At 51.5% G+C, this 25,716-nt stretch overlaps 3 protein-coding genes across 6 annotated transcripts; 1 reads left to right on the top strand and 2 right to left on the bottom strand.

The window, feature by feature from the left end:
• Positions 1–791: 791 nt before the first annotated feature.
• ZBTB8OS (zinc finger and BTB domain containing 8 opposite strand) lies at positions 792–5,297 on the bottom strand. 2 transcript variants are annotated; one of them, XM_061373687.1, is made up of 7 exons: positions 5,059–5,297; positions 3,657–3,681; positions 2,974–3,095; positions 2,678–2,760; positions 2,243–2,295; positions 1,951–1,987; positions 792–1,534 (listed from the first exon to the last, which is right to left on the bottom strand). In XM_061373687.1, exons 1-7 carry the CDS (start codon positions 5,144–5,146, stop codon positions 1,448–1,450), a joined length of 495 nt encoding a protein of 164 aa, XP_061229671.1. In that variant the 5' UTR covers positions 5,147–5,297; the 3' UTR covers positions 792–1,447. The 2 variants fall into 2 exon arrangements, with proteins under 2 accessions (XP_061229671.1, XP_061229672.1); XM_061373688.1 differs by lacking the exon at positions 3,657–3,681 and having other exon boundaries at positions 5,059–5,198.
• Positions 5,298–6,744: 1,447 nt separating this feature from the next.
• Positions 6,745–14,535, top strand: RBBP4 (RB binding protein 4, chromatin remodeling factor). 2 transcript variants are annotated; one of them, XM_061373682.1, is made up of 11 exons: positions 6,745–6,845; positions 7,619–7,766; positions 8,668–8,813; positions 9,923–10,096; positions 10,517–10,632; positions 10,782–10,942; positions 11,061–11,187; positions 11,276–11,353; positions 12,444–12,520; positions 12,634–12,898; positions 13,450–14,535. In XM_061373682.1, exons 1-10 carry the CDS (start codon positions 6,830–6,832, stop codon positions 12,785–12,787), a joined length of 1,197 nt encoding a protein of 398 aa, XP_061229666.1. In that variant the 5' UTR covers positions 6,745–6,829; the 3' UTR covers positions 12,788–12,898; positions 13,450–14,535. The 2 variants fall into 2 exon arrangements, with proteins under 2 accessions (XP_061229666.1, XP_061229667.1); XM_061373683.1 differs by having other exon boundaries at positions 6,815–6,845; positions 7,622–7,766.
• Positions 14,536–15,347: 812 nt separating this feature from the next.
• SYNC (syncoilin, intermediate filament protein) lies at positions 15,348–21,600 on the bottom strand. 2 transcript variants are annotated; one of them, XM_061373673.1, is made up of 4 exons: positions 21,473–21,600; positions 17,872–19,198; positions 16,676–16,800; positions 15,348–15,518 (listed from the first exon to the last, which is right to left on the bottom strand). In XM_061373673.1, the coding sequence occupies exons 2-4, from the start codon at positions 19,189–19,191 to the stop codon at positions 15,449–15,451; spliced, it is 1,515 nt and encodes a 504-aa protein (XP_061229657.1). In that variant the 5' UTR covers positions 19,192–19,198; positions 21,473–21,600; the 3' UTR covers positions 15,348–15,448. The 2 variants fall into 2 exon arrangements, with proteins under 2 accessions (XP_061229657.1, XP_061229656.1); XM_061373672.1 differs by lacking the exon at positions 21,473–21,600 and adding an exon at positions 20,523–20,731.
• Between the last annotated feature and the right edge of the window lie 4,116 nt (positions 21,601–25,716).

Raw genomic sequence — 25,716 nt, 5'->3', positions numbered from 1 at the left:
ACAAAGATGGGGCACTACCTCGAGAGGAGGCGCTTGCAGCACTGACACTGAAAGAGGAGCGCAGCCTGACGCGCTGCTCACCTTTTAACTCTCATGTGCCATCCTGTCATTGAAAATAAAGCCCTCATGTAATCATTTGTGATTAATTTCGATGAAGTCCATAATCCTTTGACGTGAAAGGACTGTCTGTGTTGCCCTTTCTAAAGGAAGATACGGAAGCTGATCCAAATCATCTGCTTTTTAACACAATCAGGTTTCACCATAGTTGGGAGTCAACCCCCTGCACATCTGGAGCATCCCCTTAATTGATGGCAGCAAAGCTGCCTACTTCTTAGTAATAACAGCAAGCTAATACCTGCCCTTAGGAGCCCATGTATGTATGTATTAGGATTCCGTATCAAGACAGGCTGAAAACGCTGGGGCTGTTCAGCCTGGAGAAGAGAAGCTGTGTGGAGACCTCACAGCAGCTTCCAGTGTCTGAAGGGGGCTACAGGGATGCTGGGGAGGGACTCTTCATTAGGGACTGTAGTGATAGGACAAGGGGTAACAGGGTAAAACTCAAACAGGGGAAGTTTAGACTGGATATAAGGAGGAAATCCTTTCCTGTAAGGGTGGTGAGGCACTGGAATGGGTTGCCCAGGGAAGCTGTGAATGCTCCATCCCCGGCAGTGTTCAAGGCCAGGTTGGACAGAGCCTTGGGTGACCTGGTTTAGTGTGAGGTGTCCCTGCCCATGGCACGGGGTTGGAACTGGATGATCTGAAGGTCCTTTCCAACCCAAACTGTTCTGTGATTCTATGTACATGGTCACATGCTTTAGCATTGCTTGTGGGGATTTATTTACAGCAATTCAGCACCACCTGCTGGCACGACTTTGTTTGAAGGTAGAGGTGGGGGGGTTGGTTTCCCATCAGTATGGTTTAACTGTCCTTTGAATTGTCCGAAATTTGTCTACATTAAATTCGACCCACTGCAAGGGGTTTGGACCCTTTGTATAAAATATGGAGGAGGGATCGCACCTCAGAATTCAAGCATTTAAATCTACAAATGAAATCATGTAGTTGAACAGATCTCCTGCCACCATACAAAAAGGCAGTATTTTAGCTAGCAGCTCCACTGATTTCTCTATTTGGTGTATACAGCACATAAGACATGCATCAGCTTTAAAAGCTGACTACCAGGCATTCCTGAGAGGCTCTCAAACCCTACAGTTCTCTCTCTTCTTCTCAACATTCCCCCAAACCCTGCCTAGTTCTTATTTTTCTTGGCATGCAGGTTATTTCTCTGTCTCACCATCCTCAAGTCAAAACACAGGCTGACATTCCCGCAATTACTCCCTTCAGTTTGTGGCTTTAGTTGGCTAATTCCTTTGTTACTTCCACAGCATTAGAGTTTAAGAGGCTTTTGCCAGCCAGTGACAGGTATTCACTGGACCACGCTTTTCTTGCTTTAAATATCAATGATGACAAAGACTTCTGGCTTTTCATCTTCACAGATCTGCATGGCCGAGTAAGTTATGGCTTTGACCTCTGTGCCCTAGAGAAAGAAAACACAAAAGCATGGATATTCTAAATCCCATGTAGCAGTTCATATCAATACTCAGTATTTATCACCTTCTATAAATGCTATCCAGTTTAATAGCTTTTCCTTCCCAAAAAGCTGTAGCTGTATTTGCTCTGATGAGCAAGAAAGTTGACACACTAATGCAAGGGCTTGGCCAGGCCAAATAGTGAATAAGTAACTCTTCCCTTACTTTATTGCCTCTTGAATAGTACAAATTCCTCTTCCTACCTCTGACAGAACATGAATATTTCCCGTGCCAATACTTTAGTGCCTTGCTACCACTCAGAAGTGAGTAGATCTCTGGAGAACTTGGAGGTCTGCTTTAAAAGACACCACGCCTCCCCATCCCACCCCTAAAATGTCAAAGATGTACAGATGAACCTGCATACCTGAGGGTGTTTGGGTAAAGAGAACTCTTCTCCCCACCTTTAAAGGCAAAAAGAAGAGAGGTGGTTGGAATTTGGGTAATAGTTACCAAATGTTGTAATTAGTTTCATTGATGAGCATCGAACAGCGAGATTTTCATTTCAAGCCTCAAAGGAAGAAAAGAAGCCCACAGTCCACTTTTCAGAAATCATCAGTGAACTCCTGCACATCACAGCACTGCAGAGTGTTAGTCTGAAGGCCATGTGCGTGTTTTCAGTAACCATATTCATTACTCAAGTCATCATTTAAGCTCACCCAATTGATCTTATTTTGAATTGCATTCGGTCAATGTAAAGCACTTTCACCTCCTGCAGAGAAAGCAAGAGGAGAAACATGTCAGTATTACCTTCAACCTTCAGGCCCAAATTCTCAGTAAATCCCATTTACAAGGGTTATATTCCATTGTTTAGATGGAATCTAAAGCAGCCTCAAAGAGATACATTGCTACTTGGAACACGAAGGCAGCAGAGCCATGTAACAGCAGCTCTGTAATAGCAAATTGGTGTTTGTGGTAATGATGCTTAACAATTTGCTTCTCAAGTCTTTCTGCCCAGGTGTTTTCAATTCTCTGTGTGTTGTGCTGAAGTGGTCTGTTGTGTCCCTTTTTCTCATAAAGCAATACTGAATTCAGAGCTGGTATTATCAGAGAATAGCCTCAATCTACAGATGGAAAAAGATCAGAACACTTACCCTGGGTATAAAAAACTCATTAGCGCTGAATTTATACAGCCACTCATCCAAGAAGTGGAAAAGAAGAGACAACATGTCATGGCCTGTGGGGTTGAAGCAGAGAGGACTGTCATTTGACTCCTAGCAAGAATGCCCAAGTGTTTTTAAGACTACACATCAGGTGTCCTGCTTCTGCTCTATTAGAAGATTCAGCTTAGTGATGCTTAAGCAGATTCTAATTAACTGCAACAACACCACATGTAAAACTCTGGTACCTTTCTCTCCCCATGTCCATAGAGTTCCAACGAAGCATTTACCTTCTGCCTCCACCTCCACTGTATCCACAGGTTCCACGGTCTCTGTATCAGTCATGTAGCCAAACATGGCCATAACACACTGCTCGAAGGCCTCTTCCAAAGTGTCTCCCCAGGCATGTAGCCTAAAAAGACATTGAATAATTTACCAGACTGTAACAAGAAAAGAAATCCCAAAGTAATGTGGAGGTGAGCTATCAGAACATGGGAATTAATGCAGAGCAAGGGGATGGACAAGAACACTTGCTTTGCTATACCTATGCATTTGGGCAGATTACAGACAGTTTCTGAGAAGAGTTTATTGGGAAAATATGGAAAATAAATGTTATCAGACCTCAAGAAAGTTCTTTTTTGATATGGTTTATTATGCCTGTAAAAGTGAACTACTCAGAAGAAATTTGCTTTAAAAGAAAGATACTAAAAGGAGATTTCAAAAGACATTTCCAAGCAACACAGGCTTAATAGGAATATTACAATTCCTTAACCATAGGAATATTCCACTAGAGAGGAAACCAAACTTGATTCAGTGCTCCCAAAAGCAAAACCAAAATTGACCATTGGAAACCCCAGAGTGTATAATTTCATACTTCCATAAAGTGTACATCTGCAACCAGACTCCCACAGTTACTCCAGACTTACAGCAGTGGAAATAATCCAATTGTTCTGTTGAGAAATCTCATACTTACTGCACATCTGCTGTGTGATCCAGGTCTGAGGGGGAAAGAAAAGGAGAAGGCATGAGATCACCAAACATACTTAAAAATGAGGATTAAAACCCCCCAGAAAATCAGATCCTATTGTTAGAACTTTTTACATTCACTTTCAGATGTGAAATGGGGATTACCTATTTTGAAGTAGATGAGAAAAAGCACAGGTAGAATCTTGGATTATTTCTGCCAAGCAGAAAATCAGTCTTTAATGTAATGATGCCAGTGCCCTTTGTGTACAGCACTGTGTGTAAAAGATGGCTCTTTTAACACAACAGGCTTCTACATGTTAACTGCAAGAAAAGGGAACTTTAACCAGGAGTAAAGAGGCTTTGCTGAAGTCTGCAGGTCTGGAAGTTATTCATGCAGAGGATGAGATTTGCAAATACTTCCAGCTCAGTGAAGAAATTTAACTGTCCACACCCAAAAAACACCCATTATGCAAAAAGGAGACTTTAAAAACATACAAAATAGAAGGCAATCCTCACTAAAAAGGTGGGATTAACATCCCAAGCGTGTATCAAGTTTTACATGAACATCATTTATATTCATTCAGAGGAATTAAAGAAATACAAAATTCCCCCCCTGTTGACAGAAACAGAGCTAACTTGGCATGTAAAATTCACACCACACCATGATCACCGACTGAAAGGCTCTTCTGATGCTGGTTAGATCCTTCACACGCTATTAATGGATTCTCAACAACGGTCTCTAAAGCAAACAAATTCCAGGGGATATAAAAGAAGAATAAAACCTCTTCCAGTTATGGAAGCGGCGTGACTATTGTAGTACGTCACTGTATTTCTGCACTGCTATCAGAGATCTGAACGCATCCTAAAAATACATATTCTAACAGCAACAGACACTGTCCCTCCAGACACCCACCACTGAAATAGAAAGCACTCAGACACTGAATGGGCTCCTGCCTTAAGCCAGCCCTTGGGCTACCACCCACTGGCTTGACATGTTCTTAGAAGACATTCCAGGGGTGGGGAAAGGGAGAGATAATGATCTTGAAGTAATGCATGTAGGAGGGAAAACACCCCAAAGAACACCAACATGCTCCTGAATGACTCTTCCTAGATGAGATGAGAGAAATGTCCTCCCTTGCTAAGAACAGCTTGAAAGGGGAAAGTTTTCAAGGTGAGACTTAACTCATTTATTTTTAACACGCTTTCTTTAGCACCCATAACAAGAAAGGCTTTTATTTGTGATAAACAGTAGATCTCTCACTTCTATTAATTCAGCTCCAGATGCATCCCGCAGTCTAAACACACACAACACTGGCATATTAAGAAACCCCGCATGTGCCTATAAAGCAGACCCTGCTGTTCTCCTTCCTCTCCCTCCCTCTCACCATCACACTCACATGGACACTCACATTCATACTTCTTGTTGAGTGGTGGGTATTTGGCTTTGATCGCCTTCTGCTCCTCGGTCAGGTTGTAGTCCCTCTCATCAGCTGCCATAGCTGCGGGGCTGGAGTCAGGCTCCTCACTTCCTGGTGCAAGGAAACATGGCCCCAGCCGCCAGCGCTCCACTCCTGCCTCGCTTCCTGGTGATGCTGCTGCAGAGAAGGGAGAACACCGCTCAGTTTGGTTCTTCACTTGGTAGCAGATCGGTAACCAAGAATAACCAAGATCCTAATGCATGGTGTTCGGTTGCCTGCTCTCAAACCTGTCACTGGGGGAAGCTCAGATTCAGCTCTGTACCATTTATTAGTTAAGTTCAGACGCAGTCCCTCCAGACACCACATTTCTTCCTCCTGGCTCTGTACAACACGAAGCATTTCACTCACCCTCAAGAAAAGTAATAATGAAAAACATAACTAAACATCATTTTTAGTTAGGGAAACAGCAAAATTCTACCTTTCTCTTAGGACAAGGGTTGTATTTAACATTTCAAACCTAGAAGCACCTGCATGGCAAATACAAGCGCTGGAGTTTTCTTGTGCTCCTTTCCTTGCAGAACACACTTGTGGTTTTCACTAAAAACCCAACCATAATGAACTTCATCGAAGTCTCATTTTCAGGCCAGATCTTGGTTGCTGTTCCATGCAAGCTTTCACCTGTAAACCTAACAGATACAAACTGGAGAACCTGATTAACTTGAGGCTCGCTAATTCTCCTCTAATTTCCAGATATAATAACTACTCCATTTCTTTTTGGTGTACTCTTAAGCTTTACCCACAGCTGAGCTCAGGACTTCCCCAAACAATGCAAATGACAGATTTACAGATAACACATAGCATCAAGCCTGCTTTTAATCAGGAGTGCTTCTTATTGTGAGGCTCAGAAATGCCTACGGAGGATTTCCAGTTTCTATTTTCACACCTCACAAAGAGAAGCCTGAAATGGAGACGCCAGTGCTTCTCTTGGGGAATAAACCCACGTTTAGCAGTAATAAGGGCATTTTGATTTTAAACCTATTAAGTCTTGCCTGTGGACAATCAGATCCACGACCGACCACCCCAGGTTACCCGGTCAGAACCGGCCACATCCCAAGGAGCTCAGTACTCCACTGAAGCAGCGACACAAGAGGAAGCGATCAGTGATTACACACAATTAATAACCCCAAAGCAGGTTGAGGATACTCCGAAAGCGCCTGAGCAGCCCTGTGGAGAGGGAGGGCCAGGCCTCGGCCCCCACACGCACCGACCTGGTCCGGTCCGGTTGGGTCCCAACACGGTCTGTCCACGGCTGTGGTGACCGGAGGAAGCCGCTGCCGCAGCCAGGGCTCTTTATGGCTCCGTGACGCGGTTCCCTCCCCAGGCACCGTCTCTCAGCGCCGGACGCTGCCCCTTTAAGAACGAGCGAGGCCCCTCCGAAAAATGGCGGCTCCCAGGGGAGCCTCCGCAGCACCCGGCCGCCCTCCCACGTGACCGGCGGGCGCGCTCTCTTCCCCGTGTCCCCGCCCCTTGCCCCTCGTCGATTGGCTGTTGCAGCCCGGCGGCGGGCGGTGATTGGCCGGCGTTGGCGCGCGAAGGGGTGCGCGGCGCCGGAGCGGCACGCAGCAGGGGCAGGAAACAATAGAGCCGCGACCGGAGGGTCCGAGCCCGGAGCGGAGCCGTCGCCGCCCGCTGAGCCCAGCGCAGCCCAGCCCGGCACCGTCTGCCCCGTGCCCCGCCGCCTCCCCGCTGCCCCCGCCCCGCCATGGCGGACAAGGAAGGTAGGACTCACGGCACGGTGTAGGCCTCGCGGCGCGGCCTGCTCCGTGAGGCGCGGCGGGGGTCTCCCTTCCCCGTCCCCACAATGGCCGCCGGGTTGAGGGGAGCGGGGCCGGCGCACATCGGTCTCCACCGGGCCTCGCCGGCATGGCTGGGCCGCGCGGGGGAGGCCTGTGAGAGGGCCCTGCCCGAAGCAGGGTTTCTCCGCCCGCCCTCTTTCCTCCGCCTTCCGATGCGTTCGTATCGCACCGGGGGCAGTTTGTGTTCTCCGAGCCCGGTCTGAGCGGGGAGGGCCGTCGGTGTAGGGCAGACAAAGGGGGGGGGGGTCACTGGGTGGGAGGCCGCTGCGCGCCCGCTCCTTTGGCTGGTGGCAGATGGTGAGAGAAATAGGGCGGCAGAAGGAGCTTTGGGAGCTGGTGGCTGCACCTGAACCGGTCGGTTCCCTGCCCTCCTGCATTTACACATCGCAAATCCGGTTTCTGCCTCCTCCTGTGCACCGAGGTTCAGGATTTTATTAGGCTGAGCTGATGAAATTCGGCATCGTTAATGTCAGTTCCCAGCCTCACAGCCAGAAACGAGGACTGGCATGTGCAACAGGGGGGTTTGAATCATCTGTGAGTATATATAGTGGAGAGTAATAGTGGAATACAACGCTCCAGTAGGGTAGAAAACACAAAACCAGGGTGTGATGTAGTTGGCTCTCTAATCAATTGCCTGCTCACAGATAATGTGCATAAAGGCTATCTGAGACATTATTCTTTTACTAAACCTTTAGCAGCCTTTGATGATGCGGTGGAAGAACGTGTGATCAATGAGGAGTATAAAATATGGAAAAAGAATACCCCTTTCTTGTATGATTTGGTAATGACCCATGCTCTGGAGTGGCCCAGCTTGACTGCGCAGTGGCTGCCTGATGTAACCAGGTAAACTCGGCCTTTTCCTCCTTTTTAAAGCAGAATCGGTAGTAAATCTAGGTTCATTTCTTGTTAAAGTAAGGCTGCTCTTTTCTGCCTCGGTCACTTTTTGTGTCCTTGCCTTGCCAACAAGTTGAGGACTGAACAATAGAAAGAGATTTAGGGAAATGTTTTCTGTGTTACACGTGTTGGATTTCTGTGGTTTTCTTCTTCCAGCTTCACCCTTTAATAAGCAAAAACTTCCTAAAACCCAGAACTAGGTCAAATTTCTGTATAGCCACCATTTTGACCTGAGCTTCCATAATAATGTTCTCCTTGCAGCAAGCATTCTGCCCCCTCAGAGTTGTGCTCAGAAGGAGCTGCTAAGGTCTCAGGGGAAGGAATGCTGCTATATCAGTGTTGTGCTGTAGGAATTTTAGGTTAAGATCTTGAATTCCAGTAAGTGGTTCCAGTATCTGAAGGGGAGCTGTAGGGATGCTGGGGATGGACTCTTCATTAGGGACTGTAGTGATAGGACAAGGGGTAATGGGTTAAAACTGAAACAGGGGAAGTTTAGATTGGATATAAGGAGGAAGTTCTTTACTGTAAGGGTGCTGAGGCACTGGAATGGGTTGCCCAGGGAAGCTGTGAATGCTCCTTCCCTGACGGTGTTCAAGGCCAGGTTAGACAGAGCCTTGGGTGAGATGGTTTAGTGTGAGGTGTCCCTGCCCATGGCAGGGGGGGTGAACTGGATGATCTTAAGGTCCTTTCCAACCCAAACTATTCTCTGATTCTGTGATTTTCTCTGGAAGAAGTGACTTTGAAGCAGAATAGTGCTGCCTTTAAAGACTGTTATTAGTCAAACCCTGTTGTAATCACCTCAGTGTTTATATAACCCCCTTTTGCTCTTCATGTAAATCTTCCTTTGCAGACCTGAAGGCAAAGATTTCAGCATTCACCGACTGGTCCTTGGGACCCACACTTCAGATGAGCAAAATCACCTGGTGATAGCCAGTGTGCAGCTGCCTAACGATGATGCACAGTTTGATGCTTCACACTATGATAGTGAGAAAGGAGGTAAAGGACCCAAGATTTGAGTGTATTTGTCTTTTCTTAAAGTTCAGGCAGCCAGATTCAGAGTTTACTTCTAAGCTAACCCATTTATTTCTAAGTGGTACCTGACTTACAGTCAAAAAACATAGTATTTGTCCAATATATAATGTCTTAATAATGATGAAGAAAGGAGGTGGCAAGCTTATTGCAGAAGTGTGCATGTGGGGGGAAAGCTCACCCCTCCCTGTTTCTCACCACCAATTGGCACTGAATTTCATGGAGTGCTGCTGCTTGGTATTTTTGTTACCACTTTTGCATTACAGACACTCTTCAAGTGAGAAAGTCGCTCCTGTAAAAGAATATTTTCTTTCAGAGGAGTATAGCATTTCACATGTTCTGCTCTTGTCTGGATTCTGCTGCCTGCTGGCTGTGCCAGCCTCTCTTGGATAAAAGGTTGCTGTGTTTTGTTTGGTGTGGCAGACTTGAATTTGATGCTTTCTGTGGGCTTAGTTGGCTGTCAGCATCACTGCAGGTTCACCATCCCTCATGTTTACTTGGTTGAATCAGTCTTTCTACTTGATAAAAGTCATTAATGATCCAGTGTTTGCTCTTTTTGCTGGAAGTCTGGATTATTTCGGTTAATATTGCCAGGGTTTTGCTGTGCAGTTCTGTGGGATACTGAATTACTTAGAAAGATAAGGCAGCTTTAGCAAACCCTGTTCCAGTCCCATTTCTTACAATGTGGTGCAACAATTTGTTTTTAACAGAACTTTGTCTATTTTGAAATGCTGATTTGTGTTATATTTGAAGGGGAATTAACAGAACATCTGTCTCAAATTTACAGCACATCTTCATTACAGATTAGACTTTTGGACAGAAGACGTTTGGGGCTTGTGGTGTTAAAGTTGAAAGAGTAGAATATTTTCAGGGGAAAAAAGGACTTAGTAAAAGTCCTGATATTTTGATGTTACAAACAGAGATGTTTAAAACAACATCCAATTGAAAACAGGATTCTGCCTGTTAGAGCTATTTGTTCAAAATAGGTGCTTGGTAGTACCAGTGGTTGAGTCGTGGATGTTTGTCTTGGTCCGAAAGTGGCTTCTTATTTACAACTCCTGAATTCTTCTTTCCAGAGTTTGGGGGCTTTGGCTCAGTCAGTGGGAAGATCGAAATTGAAATCAAGATAAATCACGAGGGAGAAGTGAACAGAGCACGTTACATGCCACAGAACCCATGCATCATCGCCACGAAGACTCCATCCAGTGATGTCCTTGTCTTTGATTACACCAAGCACCCTTCTAAACCAGGTGCCTGCTTCTTTGTTATGCCTGTGCTTCAGAGATCAGCCATCCCTTTTTAAGCACGGTTGATGTAGTGAAAAAGAGGTTCTTTGACTCCTCTGTAGATACTGTAGCTCTAATTTAGACTGGACTGACTGCTTCTGGACCACCCAGCCGCACACACACACACACACACAAAGGCAGCTTGGAATAGTCTGCAGTGTGCTTTTATTAAGCTAAGAAGACAAACTGAGTTGTCTCAGTGTATTCTGTATTTATGAGGTGATTTTTCAGCCAGAGAAAATGCTCAAAAGGTAGAGAGAGAGGGATCCTGTTGAAAATATTAAAGCAAAGATTAGTAAAGCACAATGACACTCAATGGTTGGTATTCCAGGATGTGCTGGGAATTATACTAGGCACTAGAGTTTTTACACTGCCTCTTTACAGACCCTTCTGGAGAGTGTAACCCTGATCTGCGTCTTCGTGGACACCAGAAGGAAGGTTATGGGCTGTCATGGAACCCAAACCTGAGCGGGCATTTGCTTAGTGCTTCTGATGATCATGTGAGTACTTCAGATAGAGCTGGGGTACAACCTGCACCTAGTGTCCCTTGGCAAAGGTCAAAACCGGTGCATTTTTTGAGGGGGAGGAGGTGAGGAGAGTGTCTCCTTCAAAGATAAATTGTTTTAACTGGTTTTTGTATGTTTTAAAGACCATTTGCTTGTGGGATATTAGTGCTGTTCCAAAGGAAGGCAAAGTGGTGGATGCAAAGACCATCTTCACAGGGCATACAGCAGTAGTGGAAGATGTATCTTGGCATCTGCTCCATGAATCTCTTTTTGGATCTGTTGCTGATGATCAGAAGCTCATGATGTAAGTGGGGTAATGTCTTCAGAAACTGAGTCCTTCTGTCCCTCTTGCTTTCCTACCTGCTCCTCAGTAAAATGGGATATAAATCTTTGTTTCAGTTGCATGTTTTTTTCTCTTACAGTTGGGATACTCGGTCAAACAACACTTCCAAACCTAGTCATTCAGTGGATGCTCACACAGCTGAAGTCAACTGCCTCTCTTTCAATCCCTACAGTGAGTTTATCCTGGCCACAGGATCAGCTGATAAGGTACATCTACCTTGAACTTGGAACATGGTTAGCTTCTGGTGGCTGAGTGGTTACTTCAATGAAAAATGGCTTTCTTCTTTTTCCCTAGACTGTTGCCTTATGGGACTTGAGGAACTTGAAACTGAAACTGCACTCCTTTGAATCACACAAAGATGAAATATTTCAGGTATAGCAACATGTCTTTGTCTTTTATGCACATAGTTCTACTTAGCTGTCTGCAAAAATGAAAGCTATGTTTTTCCACTCCATGTTTTTATTAAATGCACTTAAACCCTCTTACATTCTTCTTATCTGCTTATAATTTTGTGGCTTCTTGTGGAGCTGGATAGTGACTTCTTAGGGGGGGAGAGCTCCAGTACAGGTAAGAGTGCCCAGCAGGCCAGGGGCAGAACATAACAAGGAGCTGGTGTAGAGCTTTAACCACCCAGCAGGGTGAAATGCTAGCAGCACTGAGTAGATGTGAATTATTCATGGCAGCAGACTGAAGCAGGGAGGCACAATGAAATGGCTGCAGTGTTTTCAGCTGCTCAGCTTGGTCCTGCTGGAAGGCTTTAGCCAGACCCATTCAAGGGGATCACTGGAACATTCTGTGACAAAGAACAATTGCTAATTTTGCTGGTGTAAATATAGAATGTTAGCATCATGGGCAGCACGTGCAGAGCAGATACAGTATTTCCATCTCATGCCTTACTCAGAAGAGAAATATGCAGAGATTTTTTTGTGAAAGGATTACTAGTTAATCCTAGTAGTTACCCCTAAATAAAATTACACATGGAATCCTGAAATGTGGGGTTAGCGTGCGGAATGAGGTGTTCTGTTCTAATCCTGTGATCCTATTAAGTGCTGTGTTTTGGAGAGATTTAGCTCTAGCAGAAGGACCAAATGTGAGGTTTTAGGCAGTTCAGCTTAATAACTGATTTCTTTTCATGTGTAAACTGTACCTTCTACTTAAGGAATCTGTAGTTTATATTTGTGCAGTCCTCACTAAGGTAAGGGACAGCTCCTGCCCTTGAGAGTTGTTTGCACTTTGTAACACGTGGCCTGAGTTAGAGGAAAGGTTAATGTGGTACTTTTTTGATGCTCAGATGCCTTGTTGGTATATGAATGTTCACAAACCTGTGTTAGAGTGCTATTACTGGACATATTATCAATGTGAATTCTCACAGATCATTCATGGTACAAAATACAGTGGTGTTTGTTGTGAATGTCTGTCATGTTACTGCTAACTTCCTTTCTAAATTCATCCTTGGCTGTAGGTTCAGTGGTCTCCCCATAATGAAACTATTCTGGCCTCCAGTGGCACTGACCGCAGGCTAAACGTCTGGGACTTGAGGTAAATCCCAAATTGCTCACGTTGTCCTGACAAGGTGATATTAGGAATTGCATCACACTGCAAAAGCTGAGCAACCAACCCCTCACCTTCCCTTTTCCTCTCTTTTTAAACAGTAAAATTGGAGAAGAGCAATCCCCTGAAGATGCTGAGGATGGTCCCCCAGAGCTGTTGGCAAGTCTTTTGAATCTCACTATCTTGATCTGTTACTCACCTTTGCAATGGAGATTTGAAAACATTCCCTATTTTTTTTTCTATCCCCAATGCTAGTTTATCCATGGTGGTCACACTGCAAAGATCTCGGACTTCTCCTGGAATCCCAATGAGCCCTGGGTAATTTGTTCTGTATCAGAAGATAATATCATGCAAGTCTGGCAGATGGTAAGTTGTTTGGGAAGTGGCAGGTGAGAGATGCTGTTTTGCTGCCTGGATTTTGGCATCCCTGGTTTTATTTACAGCTCTTGGAATTACTCAGTAGCACTGCATGAATCTCAAAGGGACAGTGAAATCCACTTTAGGTTCAGCTGCAACAATGGTTTAGAGACACTTAGAAGTTGGGGGGGTTTATCTATAATTGGGTTCACAGGGGCTTTGTTCATGCAGTTCTTGTGGAAGATGCTGCTGCTAAGTGGAAGACCTCATAAATGTACAGGAAATAGTCTGTTCGTTGAAGTAAATCTTGCAGTGATTTAACAAGGCAGATTCCCACAAGCTACAGTAACTTACAGGGGGCTTAGGAAATGTTTTGGAGATGTGGCTGTTCTGAAAAGGATCGTTTGTTTTACTTCTTTAATGTAAATGGCCTTGAGGGACCAGGGATGGGTGATACCTGCATGTGAAAAGCTGCCGGGTTTTGAACAGTTCTAGCAGATGGAATCCTATTTGCTGCAGTGGGAAATGCTTCTCCAGCTCCTCCATCTCTTGTCTTGCAGGCAGAGAACATCTATAATGATGAAGACCCTGAAGGAAGCGTGGATCCAGAAGGTCAAGGATCCTAGATGACAACCTTTTTCCTCTTTCTAGTCTTCTTCTTTCTCTTCCCTCTCAACCCTGATATTGACTTAACACTGGTTTTGAGACACACGTAGACTTTGTGTTCAGCCATCCTTCTGTAGATACCATCAGCAGGCTTTTTAACCCAGACAGTGAGTACCCCATGAGGGCTTAGCCCAGTGCAGCAGCCACCATGCTGCAGCTCCTCAGCCAGATTCCTCTTGCACATAGGGCTGGCTGTCCCATTTTCACTGCCTTCATCACACAGAGCAGAGTTGGTTTTTGTTGGTTTTTCTTCTGTCTTTAGCTTGCTATAGCTGCAGACTTTTGTCTCATTTGAAAGGTTAATTCAGTAGAGCTACCAGAGTGTGCTTGAGCCAATGGAGATGATACAAGAGTTAATCCACTGGCAGGTCAGAGTGTGGAAGGTGTCATCCTCTTCAGTACAACTCTGAAGACTTGCAGTTCCTTTAATCTGTACCTTGTGGATTTTTCTGCCTCTGCAGATACAGGCTTGCAGATTCTGACTTGAACTGAAGTTAAATTTCTTCCTACTGGTCTCTACTGATAATTCTGGGTTTTTCATTCCTTCCTTCCTTTCCCTTTTCTCCCATCTGCTGGGTGACAGCGGTTTGCATTCCTTAGCTATTCCTGCAGAGCATCATTCACCTTCCATGTATTTTGCTCTATTGTGTGTTTCTTGAGCTGTGTTTTCACGTATATTTCTTTCCTTTCTGTGAAATGGTTTTTTAAACTTGGGGCCCCCAGGTTGTAAAGGTGTCTGTTTTTACCAGCTGATGTACCACAGATGGCATGCCCGGTAACCTCCAACACCATTGGTAGCTGGTATGTGTAAAGCACATCAAACATGGATGAGCTACTTGTTTTAGGAGTTAGTCCTTGACCACTAGTTTCTGCACATCTTCACTAGGGTGTCCTGTTCCACCAGCAGCCTGTTACTCTCCATGCTCCTCATGACTAACTGCGTGTAAGTGCTTCAGATGGAATAAATTTTTTCTACGTAAGTGCTGTGGAGCTTTGGGCTGATGTTTTTGTTGTGCTCATGTTTTCCTTCTGCATTAAACTCCCTTTGTGGGGAGGAAAATGCTCCTCTTCAGAAAGCAGAGTGTGAGCTCTGCCCCTGTGTGTGTGTCCTGTGGGACAGACATCCCTGCGTTTGTACCATGTGGATGCTTCTGCCCCTCTTGTTTCCACTGCTTTCTGTGCGAAATGAGAACTTAATATCCACAAGTTGCCACTGTACTGAGGGTGTTGCTTCTACCTGGAGCGTGCTGCTGTCTGGATTTTGGGTCTGCCTTTAGCCCTTGCCGCAGAAGGATGGGGTTTTGTTAGTCTGCAGTGTGATTAGTTTGATAAAAGGATCCTGGTTTGACACAGCCTGTTTTCTCATTGAGACACACCTTTGACAATTAAAGTATCCTTAAACTCTGACCTTTATTTTCAGTGTGAGACTTTATATAAAGTGGGAACCTATTGTCCACAAACTAGTTTCTGTGGCCCACGGTGGAGCATGTCCCAGTACAGCAGACACCTTTGAAACACAAAAGAAAACCCTGCTAAAAGCATCAAGCTTCCCTTGCCTGTAAACTTTAAAACTCCACTGTGTAACACTGGCTCCCAGAACACTGCTTCCTGGGCAGGCTCATACACTCCACCCCTGCACCAGGACGTGTTTCTCTAAACACAGCACAACGTACATCTGTTAGTCTTCATCTGTGTCCATGGTTCAGTGCAAGTATTTGCTCAGCAGTTTTACTACTCGATCACCAGCAGCACCTTGAGGAATACACGCAAGTGCTTGTCCAGTATTCCTGACTTCAGGCAGCTGCTGTGCCTCGGGTAGGGTAAGCAGCGAGAGGAGACGTCCCCTGCAGATCCCTCTGTCCCTTACTCCTGCTACAGAGAGGGAAAAATCCATCATTCCTGGCAGTCCTGGTCTGTTTTGTCTTCTGATTTGCAAAGGTGGCCGTAGATTTCTAAGCAGCTCCTGTAGGGGTAGAAAGTCAGTTCAGGGACCTGAATGTTCATGGGAATTACCCATGGAGAAAACAGGGACAGGGGACAGATGCTATTTCGGAAAACCATTATTTCTCTTCCCAGTATGAAATAACTAACTGGGGAACACTTAAACTGGCTCAGTAACATGGTCTGGTGAGTGTCTGGGTCCAACCTGGCCCTTCCAGAGCCCTTGGCAAACACCCGAACTGTAACAGGGAATGTAATTTTTAATGGGATCCATGGGAAGAGGCTGCTTGGAGCTGTGAGGTCCCTCCTGGTGCAAATATGACACTGAGGTGTCCTGATACATGAGGAGCCTCCAGGGGTAGCAATTTGTGTGGTAAGAGACTGAGCTGCTGCATCTGGGCTCAAGTGCTGGGCTGGGCTTTAGATCTGGGGTTTGGAAAGACCCCAAGCAGCACAGACAGGGTTGTTTCCCCCCTTTCCCTTTTCCCCTTTCCTTGTGGTGGGATCTGGGCTGAATTGTTAACACAGTCCCTCTCCTTAATCCATCTTGGAATGGCTGGTGCCATGCCAGGCTGACATGGAGATCTCTTCCCCTGTCCTTGTCACACTGAAGTCTTACCTAGATAAGACCAATCTTACTGGTGATAGGGAATGGGCAGTGCTTGCGTGAGGAGGTTTGGGTGGAGAAGGGGAATAGAGGATGCTGAAGTGAGAGTGAAGCTGCAGAGGATGAAGCGTGTACAGGTGGGACTGCAGTAACACACAGCAAAGTCTGGTGAGTGAAACAGTCCCCAAACTTAGGGCCATTTTCTTCATCCTATGTGTTGAAGACCTGATGAAAGCAGAGGACAGTTCTCTCTCAAGGGAAAGCATCCACAAGAGCTTCCCAAACCTAAACCTCAGCTCCTGCCTGCATATTCCAAAGGAAACCAGCTTCTGGGAAGGCAACCTCCACTGCCCCTGTGCCCAGGAACTTCCAGCAACTCCCTATTTGCTGTTGGGCAGAGGATCTGCAGTTCCCATCGGGCTGCCCCACCAGCCCCTTTGCTCACACATGCCCAGGAACCAGGCCAAGAGCTGATGGTGGCTGATAGCTCTGTGACCACCAGCAGCCTCTTCACCACCATCCTCCTCCTCCTCCCAGCCCCTCTGCACCACTGGGACAAGGCACAAACGCACTTATAGATGGAGAGCTCCCGGTGGAGGCTGGTCCTCAGTTCCTCCAGCTCCTGGTTCTTGCGCTGCTGGAGCTGGACCCCATTCTTCAGCTCCTTCAACCTGTCCTCCAGCTCCTCGACCTGTTCCTGGGGAGGAAGAGCACGAGAGTGGATTAGCTGGGAGAGGAAGGCTGTCCATGCCTGCATTCCCATTGAGGGACCTGCCTGCCCATGGTTTAAAAACCTCTGCAAAAGCGCCTTGGTTTGTTACAAAGGTAAAAGCTTGGGCTGGGCTGGGATGTGCTGGGTCCTTCAGCTTCTCTTGGCTGGTTGGTTTTGTCCCCTCAACTGCTCTGGGTGTGTTTGGAGAAGCTGCCAGAACCTAAGGGTCAGGGGAAGACAAACAAGGAATGTGGGAACATGGAAGAGTGGAGCCACATCAGGAATGCCCCACTGTCCTCCAAGGGAGAGTGAGCCCTGAAACCCAAGGCAAGCACCGTGATGGGTGAGCTGGTCCCCAGCCCAGCAAGGAGGAGGTGCCATGGGGAGGGAATGTTGGCTTCCAGAAGCTGCTCAGAGCCAGGCTGGGAAGGAGGCAGCGGATCCAAGCTGAGAACAGGGAGTGTTGAAAAGTGGGAGATTAATTTTGAAGCCTCTTTGCCAAATGTGCTCTTAGAGATATTGAATTGCCTCATCCCTCAGGACAAGGTGCAGAGGGGGGGAAGGCCGGGTGCAGCCAGAAATAACCCTCCTGGGAAGCAGCCCGGTCCCTGGGCTGCAGGCACGGGAGGTGGGACCCTTCCTGGTGGTGGGAAGGGCAGGATCTGCCTTTTGGAACAAAAGGGGCTTTCACTTCAAGCTGACTTCCCTGGGAGCCTGAGCTCAGCCCTGTGCTATAGCACACGTGGGAAGTGTGGGGTGCCTGTGCTCAGCTCTGGGAAGGAGCCCCCCATCCTTCTGCCGCATCCCTGCTCACTGGGGCCATTTCCAAGGGGCAGCTCAAACCCAAGCATCGGGAGAATCCTTTTTCCTGGCAGCTCATCGGGTGAAGCCTCAGCACTTTCCCTCTTGGCAGGGGATGCTTTTGACCTCAACCAACAGGAGATACCCCATCTCCTTACCCTCCCCATCCACACCTTGGAGCAACCCCTTCATCACTGGCTGCAAAGAACACCCCCTCCTCTCCGACCCAGATGCGAGGGATGCTCAGCCCCGTACCCGGTACTGCCCGACCTCTTCATCCCGCTTCTGCTTGGCAAGGACGATCTGCTCCTCCAGGCTCCTGTTCTGCAGCCGCAGCTGGCTCACCTCCCCCTGCAAGGGCCGCAGGGCTTCCTTCATCCCCTGCAGCTCCCCTTGCATCTCCTGCAGCGCCTTGGCCCCCGCCTCGCGCCTCTCCAGCAGCCGCAGCAGTTGGGGCTCGTAGTGCTCCTCCAGACCCCGCCGGCTCTCGGCCACGAAGCTCTCGAACTCCATGGAGAGCCGGCGGCTCTCCTGCAGGTACAGGTTATCCTGGCGGCACGGGGGAGCCTCCAGCCGCTGCCTCAAAGCCTCCTTCTCCTTCTCGCAGGTCTCCTTGAGCTGGGAGAGCTCCCCGGAGAGCTGCCCTGCTTGGGTCTCCAGCTCGCCCCGGTAAGCGGCGTGCTGGGAGAGGTCGTGCCGCCGGCTCTCCAGCTGGTACTGGCAAGCCACGCACTCCTTGGTCACCTTGAAGAGCTTCTGCTTGATCTGACGGATCTCATCCTTCAGGTTGTCCCGCTCCAGCTCCACCTGGGCCAGCAGCCGGCACGCAGCCTGGATCTCCTCGTGGGCATGGCGGATCTCCTGCAGCGCCGGCTCCCGCAGCTGCCCCAGCTCTGCGATCAGGCTGTCCCTCTCCTGCTCCAGCTGCTCCACCGCTTCGATGCACTCCTGGAAGTAGTCCCCCAGCTCTTCCAGGGTCAGGCACTTCTGCTCCGTGCCCATTGCCCCCTCTGCGTCCATGTCCAGTGGGATCCCAGCCCCGTCTGTGTCCACATCAGTTGGGATTCCTGCCCTGTCTGTGTCCATGTACAGTGGGATCCCTACTCTACCTGGATCCACATCCAGAAGGATTCCTGCCCCATCCACGTCCAGCGGGATCCCTGCTTCATCCACATCCAGCAGGATCTCTGCTCCATCTGCATCTATATCCAGTGGGATCCCTGTCCCACCTGCATTCACGTCTAGCAGGATCCCCGTCTCATCCACATCCAGTGGGACCCCTGCTTTATCTGCATCCACGTCCAGCGGGATTCCTGCCGCATCCACGTCCAATGGGATCCTGGTCTCAGCTGCATCCTGCTCCAGCTGGGGCACGTTTGTCTCCAAGTCAGCATTCCCACCATCTGTTTGGAGGTCCTGGCAGGCATCGGGGCTGCTCCCGGGACGGGGCATCAGCCCCGGACCCACTGCAGAGTCCAATGGGCTGTGTGCAGGGTCCGGGTGCAGAGCGGCTCCTGCTGTGGGTGCTCCAGCTTCATCCAGCCGCGGCTCTGGAGGGGGCTTGGGCTCTGCCATCAGGTCCCTGCGAAGGAGAGGAGACGTGAACCAGAGCAATGACAGTAACAGGTCTCAGCCTTTCCTCTCCACCTGCTGAGATGCAGGTGCCCCTGTCACCCCCAGGCGATGTCAATGGGGCTGTGCTGTGCTTGCACCCTCAGTGATAGCTTGGACCCAAACTCGGCTTTGGGGTAGCTGAAAAGGAGGGAGAAAACCCTCTGAAAGCGACTGCATGGTGAAGGAGCGAGGGATGCCAACCTGCACCCCAAACCCAAGAGCTACTCCGGTGCCAATGGAACTGCCACCGTGCCACAGCCGGTCCGCCCCAGCAGCACCGGTGTGACTGGCGCGGGGCATTCCCGGTAAAACGTGCTGGGATAGCAGCGGGGTGGGATAACCTCACGGGAAGGGAATGTGCTGCTAAAGCGCAGGCGGGCTCCGAGATGGCTCCGATGGAGTCCAACACCACACACACAGCGCCTGGGCGAGCGGCTTCTGCAGCAGGAGCCCGGCTTGCTCCTCTTTGCAGAGTCATCGACCCCGACATTGTCCCCAGCCCCGGTACCTGCAGCTGCCACCACCACCACCAAATACCCACGTCTCCCATGCACCCGGGTGCTATTTGGGGCTGGATGTACAGGACGATCCTCAGGGACGAGCCGGGGCTTCTCCCGCTGCCTCCAGGAGCCGGTGGGCTCGGCGGGAGGATGCTCTCACCTCCCGGCCACGCTGCTGAGCTCATGTCTAGTCATTCCCTAAGGAATGAGCGCAGGCTGGCACTCGCAGCAACGGCTTTAAGGAAAGAACTGATTTTCACCGGTACTTTCTCTCCTAATAAGGGAGTTTTCAGCGGTGCTGACACATCCCAGCCCGGGCCCAAGGGCCGGAGAGGGGGCAGCGCCTGGGAAAGGTAGGGAAAGGCAGGGAAAGGCAGGGAAAGGCAGGGAAAGGCAGGGAAAGGCAGGGAAAGGCAGGGAAAGGCTCCGCTTCGGTTTCCCATACCCTGCCCCGCTGCCAGGGCTCATTTCTCAAAGTTCTCAGCCCTGCTTTGACGGGCAGGGTGGGAGCGCAGGGCACGCATCCTGCCTTCCCAGCGGGGTGCAGGCTCGGCCCCACACACCACCCCTCATCCCAGGGCTCCCCAGCACTCCTTGGTACCCCAAAGGAGCCGTTCCCCAACCTCCCTCCAGTCACTTCCGAGGGTCCAGGGATGGTTCCTGGGAGCTGAACCCCAGGTCCCCCCCGTGTCCCTGCACCGCAGGTCCCACCACCCCCCTCACCCGCACCCATGGGTGAACCCCAGCTCCGTCCCCACTCCCCGCTGCTCGCCCCGGGGGGGGGGCTCTTACCTTCCTCCCCTGGAGCCCGGCGCCGCCGGCTCTGCGGTGCACATGGGCTCAGCATGGGGCGGGGGGGGGCTATTAATAAACGGGGCTGGAAATCAGACTCCCGGAGCAGCCGCTTCTCCCGGCCACCGCCTGCAGCGCCAGGGGCTGCTTCCCTCCGCCCCTGGGAGGAGGAGGAGGAGGAGGAGGAGGAGGGCGGGGAAGGCCAAGCCGTCTGCATCCCCGGCAGAGGCAGCCGCAGGGGCTGGCTGCAGCCAGCCCGCATCCCTGGGGAGCATCCCCCCGTCCCGCTCCGGCTGGTCCCACCCGTGATTTGAAGCGGAGGTTTGCTTTGTGCAGCCTCAAAGTGTTGGGGGATCCCATCCTGCTGGGATAGGGCTGCGATGGGGTCCCCCTCTGGGGGGTTGTGCCTGTGACACGGGCAGCAGGAAGGGGAAACAGAGGAGGATGCAGCACATGGCCACCAAGTGCTACAGCCTCATCCTGACCAGGAGCAGGGTGCTCCAGGATGCTGTGCGCTATTAAAGCCTATTAATGTGTTAAACACCAGTGTCTCAGGGTTCTTTAGATGCCCCAAGTTGGCCCCACCAATAACCCAGTAGCAGCAGGGCGCAGCCTCTGCTTCCCCTTCCTCCCATAACCCATCCCTGCCTCCTCTTCCCCCTTTGCTTTGGGGATGGAGGAGGTGGCGTATCCTGTGGCCACACTCCTGAGCACCCGGCAGTGACAATGCCCTCATTGCTGCCCTCATTGCCACCTTCATTGCCCACCACAACTGCTTTCCATAGCGCCCATCCTCATCCTCCCCTCTCTGGCATCCCAAACCAGCCCTTTGGCAGTTATATTAGCCTAAATGTATCTAAACCCCATATTTTAGCCCTGTTGGCACTGGTGCCACAGCCTGGGCTCACAGCACAGCCACCCCCCATGGCACTGGAGCACACCAAGCCTACCTTGGCCAAGCCCTGGTCCTGGTGCTGCCAACCACGGCTCAGGAAGTCAGCGCTCTCCACTCAGGAAGTCACCAGTTTACGTGCCCCAACATCACCCAGCAACACACCCGGAGCTTACACCATCACCCAGTGCCACCAGCGCCACCAGCACCTTGCCCAGAGATCAGGTTGGAAACGCCTGCGCTTGCCCATCCTCCGGGAGCAGGGCTTTAAAAGGAAAAGGGACATTTGGGTGCGTTTTTTTTCCTCCTTCCCTTTTTTTTTCTTTTTGGATCCTGCTGCTTTTTCCAGCACGACACCTTCTTGTGCTCCCTTTTTTTTCCATGGAGCGCCTCTATTTGTGCCGAGACTTTTGACTCAATAGGAGAGGAATGCTGTTAATTCCCACAGCTTGTGGGTATAAACATCCATCCAGAGCTGGAAGCACCAAGGGGGGAAACCCGTGGGCCCATTGGGTGGGCTGGGGCCAAGAGACCCTCGGAGGGGCCGACGGCAGCGGCGCTGCCAAGCCCTGGCTGGGGTGTATGCGATGCGGTGCCAAGGGCAGGGTGGGGATTGAAGCACCTCAGCTGTTCTCAGTAAGAGGATACCCAGGCCCCGGCCCAACGCGGGGCTGTTTTGTGGCTATAACCAGGCAACGGCCGGCTCCGGTGTCACAACCGGACCCCGGAGCGCTCGGCAGAGCCTGGGCACGTGCTGGGTCCGGCCGGCACTGGGAGCCGCCGTCATCCGTGCTCCGGAGCGGACTTTGCTCCTGCAAACAGAGCTGGGAGGGAGTCACCAGCAGCAGGGCCGGGGGGGACAGAATGTTCCGGCTGTGGGAATGAATGGCTCCGGCACTGCCCCACCGCTGGATCCGGGGAGCAAAGAGCATCTCTGGGTCACTTTGCCTCCACTGCAGTGGCTTGGTGCTGCCATCCCCTTTCCCAGTGGATTTTTTCCTTCCCATCACACACAGCGGATCTGCCCCAAGGGCAGGGACAGAGCCCGCGCCGTGGCCTCGCCACCCTCCACCAGCTCTCCTGTATTGCCCCCCTGGCACCACAGCGGCGATGGCCCTGTGCTGTCCCCCCACAATCTTTAGGTCTTGAGGGGGGCTTGGTCAGCTCCGAGTCCTCCCTGGAGCAGCACCAGCGGTGCCCAACCTGCCCAGACCCCGGTGTTGGGATCCAGCTGCTGAGCCTGGGAGATGCCTCCATCCCAGCACCCTCTGCACGCTGCTCACCGCAGCTCTGTGCCGGCTGCAGCAGGGCGAGCGGTGCCGGATCCGTGCGCAGGAGCTGATCTAATGGGAAAGGGTGATCCATGCGGGAGCGGGGAGAGCTTCCCGGGGTGGATCCTGGTCCTTTGGGAGCAGCCTGGTTCACTTCACCTCCTGCCTCAGTTTCCCCAGCTGAGAGCTGTCAGTGACCTTCCCACCTTGGGGCCCAGCATGGGCACAGGGTGCCGTGGGGATGCTGCTGTGGGAGACAGCACAGGGTGAGTGCCAGGGGCTGGGCTCATCCTGCACCCATGGAGATGCTGGATCCGACCCAGAACTCCCAATGCAGCCCAGGCAAAGAGGATCGGGGCAGATCCTGCAAGGGGGAGGCAAGGTCACCCCGTGGGGCTGGAGGAGGAAGAGGGGCGCAGCGCTGGCCTGTGCCCAGCCAGGGCAGAGGTGGAAGGGGGAGCCTGAAGGTCCATGCCACAGGGACCTTGGAAGCCAGAGCCTGCCCCCAGGCCACAGGCGCCGGCGGCTCTCGCTTATCTGGGTGCTGGGTCCTGCCCAGCCCCGCGGCAAGGAGGGACGAGGAGAGCCCCGTTCCTGCCATAGCTGCTCCCAAGGGAGATGCCGGCCCAGCCAGGGGAGCAGAGTGCGGATGGGGGTGGTTCTGCTCCCACACTTTCACTCCTTCGGCTTTATCTTCACTCACCCATGGGCCAGGCTTTAAACACACCCCACACAGCACCATGCGCCGAGGCTTCCCTGCAGGCTTCCCCATTGTGTTGAATCCGGATGCCCACACAGGAGCAGGAGCTGCCTCTTCGTGGCTCACCATGGCCGGACACTGCCGGTGCAGGTGATGCTGCCGGGATGCTGTGATGGAGCCATCCCTTCCCAGCACAGGCAGGAGCAACCATTGCTGTTTAATCCCTGTCTCCAAGAGAAACCGGCTCCTTGCACCTGAGCAAGGACACGTTTGCCTTTTCCAGGGCCATTTGTGGCCCAGGCACCCTTGTAGAAGACCCGTTTTGAAGGCAGCGAGCGCAGCGCTGATTGAAACCATCACAGCAGTCAATGCCCACGTCCCAACGATCGCTTGCAGGGTCACTGCTGCCCGAGTGCCCATGGACACGGCTCATCGCTGGGATTTTCCATATCCTGGGGCAAGCAACAACAGTTCCATGAGCCAGGGCCCATGGGAGGGATGTGGAGCAAGAAGCTCCTGCTGAGGGGTGCAGCGGGGTGGGAAGCAGCACCCATGGGGCTCAGCAGGACCTTGTCCCGGCTGCCTGCAAGTGATGGAGCTGTTAATGAGTAATGAGAGAGCTGCCATCGGTGCCACTGCCCAGCAAGGGGCAGGGAATGGGGCAGAGGACGAGCAAGAGCCCTTCCCGGCTGCACCACGCTGGCTCTGTCCCAGTGCAAGGGGCAGGAGCTGAAGCGTGCGATGCCACAGCCGGTGGCTGATGTGTTCTGGCACCCTTAGGTGACATTTGGGATGTGAGGTCCCAGGGATCAGGCACGGGGAGGCCTTGGGGCAGCCCCCACCTCTCTGCCTTGGTAGGATGTGAAAAACGGGATCTTTTTCTGGAAGCTGATGACTTGGAGCTCGGTCAGAGCCAGCAGTGGGGAGTCGAGACAACCACCTGCATCAGGGATCAGCTTTTCCCCAGCCACGTTCACCTCAAGCCAAGCCCACGCTCTGGGAAGGAGCCATTCCCTTGGGATCATGGGGGGACAGGAGGGTGCTAGGAAATCACTTCCCAACTGTTTCAACACTCACTGAGGTCTCCAGTCGTTATTCAAGGGGATGAAGGAAGGGAACGAGAAGCAGAGACACAAAAGCATGGTGAGCCCCAGCCCCTTGCAGGCATCACCCCAGGTTGGGTGCTGTGTCCCCATCCCTGATCACAGTACCGCTGAGCAGCAGCAGCACCTGAATCCCATGGGAGACGGAAAGGCTGGGAAGCTGATGGGATGGGGAGGCTGCTCGCTTTATAAGCTCTTCCAGTCATTTCCAATGGTTGGCATCCTCCTCTGGGCCCGCGGCCAGGCCCTCGCCAGCCTCCGGGAAGGATGCGGCTTGAACCCAGCGATGCAGCTTTCCACATCAGGAAACACATCCAGGGACCCAAACGTGGCTGAGCTGGGAGCACGGAAATGCAGCAGGAGCCACTTGTTTCCTTGCCAGCCCCATGTCCCGCCGCCAGCCTGCTCACTGCTGGGATGCGCTGCCACTCCAGCCCAGTGCATCCTGCATTCTTCTTGCAGCTGGGTCACAGAATCATGGAATCGCAAATGGTTTGGGTTCAAAGGACCTTAAGATCATCCAGTTCCAACCGCCTGCCATAGGCAGGGATGCCTCATATGTCATCATCCCTTTGCAGCACTGGAGCAGTGTGGCATGGGGTGCTTCATGCGGCCCCAGGTACATCCAGATCAGATGCTCTTTGGGAGCAGTGTCCTCCTGGGAGCTGCCATTGGCAAAGGTCACCCTTGGGCCTTTCAAGTGAGGGATGGTGGTGACTGTGGGGACCTCTGTGCAAGGACAGGACCTGGCCACCAGCTCCAGGTCCCCTCCACCGCCATGGTACCGCAGGACACCGGGACCCGCAGGCCACGGCTCCAGGGATGCCGATGCTGTGGCTCCTCGCTCCGGTCCTGCCCTCACTGCTTTGCTCCGGTTCACCCCGGTGATGCTCAGGATCAGAGGGACGGGAATTGGGGATCCCAAAGGGTGGTCGCAGCCCCCGGTTGGGCGCACACCGAGGGGGGGGGGGTCACCCGGTGCCGGTGCCCTGGCTCCGTGTGCGTGTCCCCCGCCACCGGGGCCACCTGCGGGTGGCGGGGAAGGGGGGGGGGGGAGGGCCGGGCCCCGGTGCGGGCGGAGCTTCCCGCACAGCCCCGCCCCGCAGAAACTTTCCTTCTGCGCCGGGCGCTCGGCGGGAGCCCGGAGCGGGGCCGGGGCTGCAGCGGGAGCCGGGCGGGCCCGGCCCTATGGGCAGCGGCTGCGGGCGGTGCGGGGCGGTGCGGGGCG

The sequence above is a fragment of the Neopsephotus bourkii genome, unplaced genomic scaffold (assembly GCF_033783945.1).
Source record: "Neopsephotus bourkii isolate Nb327-2 ecotype Australia unplaced genomic scaffold, CSIRO-AGI_Nbou_v1 NB_1632, whole genome shotgun sequence".
In the NCBI taxonomy this organism is placed as follows: Eukaryota; Metazoa; Chordata; class Aves; order Psittaciformes; family Psittacidae; genus Neopsephotus; species Neopsephotus bourkii.
Note: the sequence above shows the minus strand (reverse complement) of the source record. Positions and strands in the feature narration are given on the sequence as shown.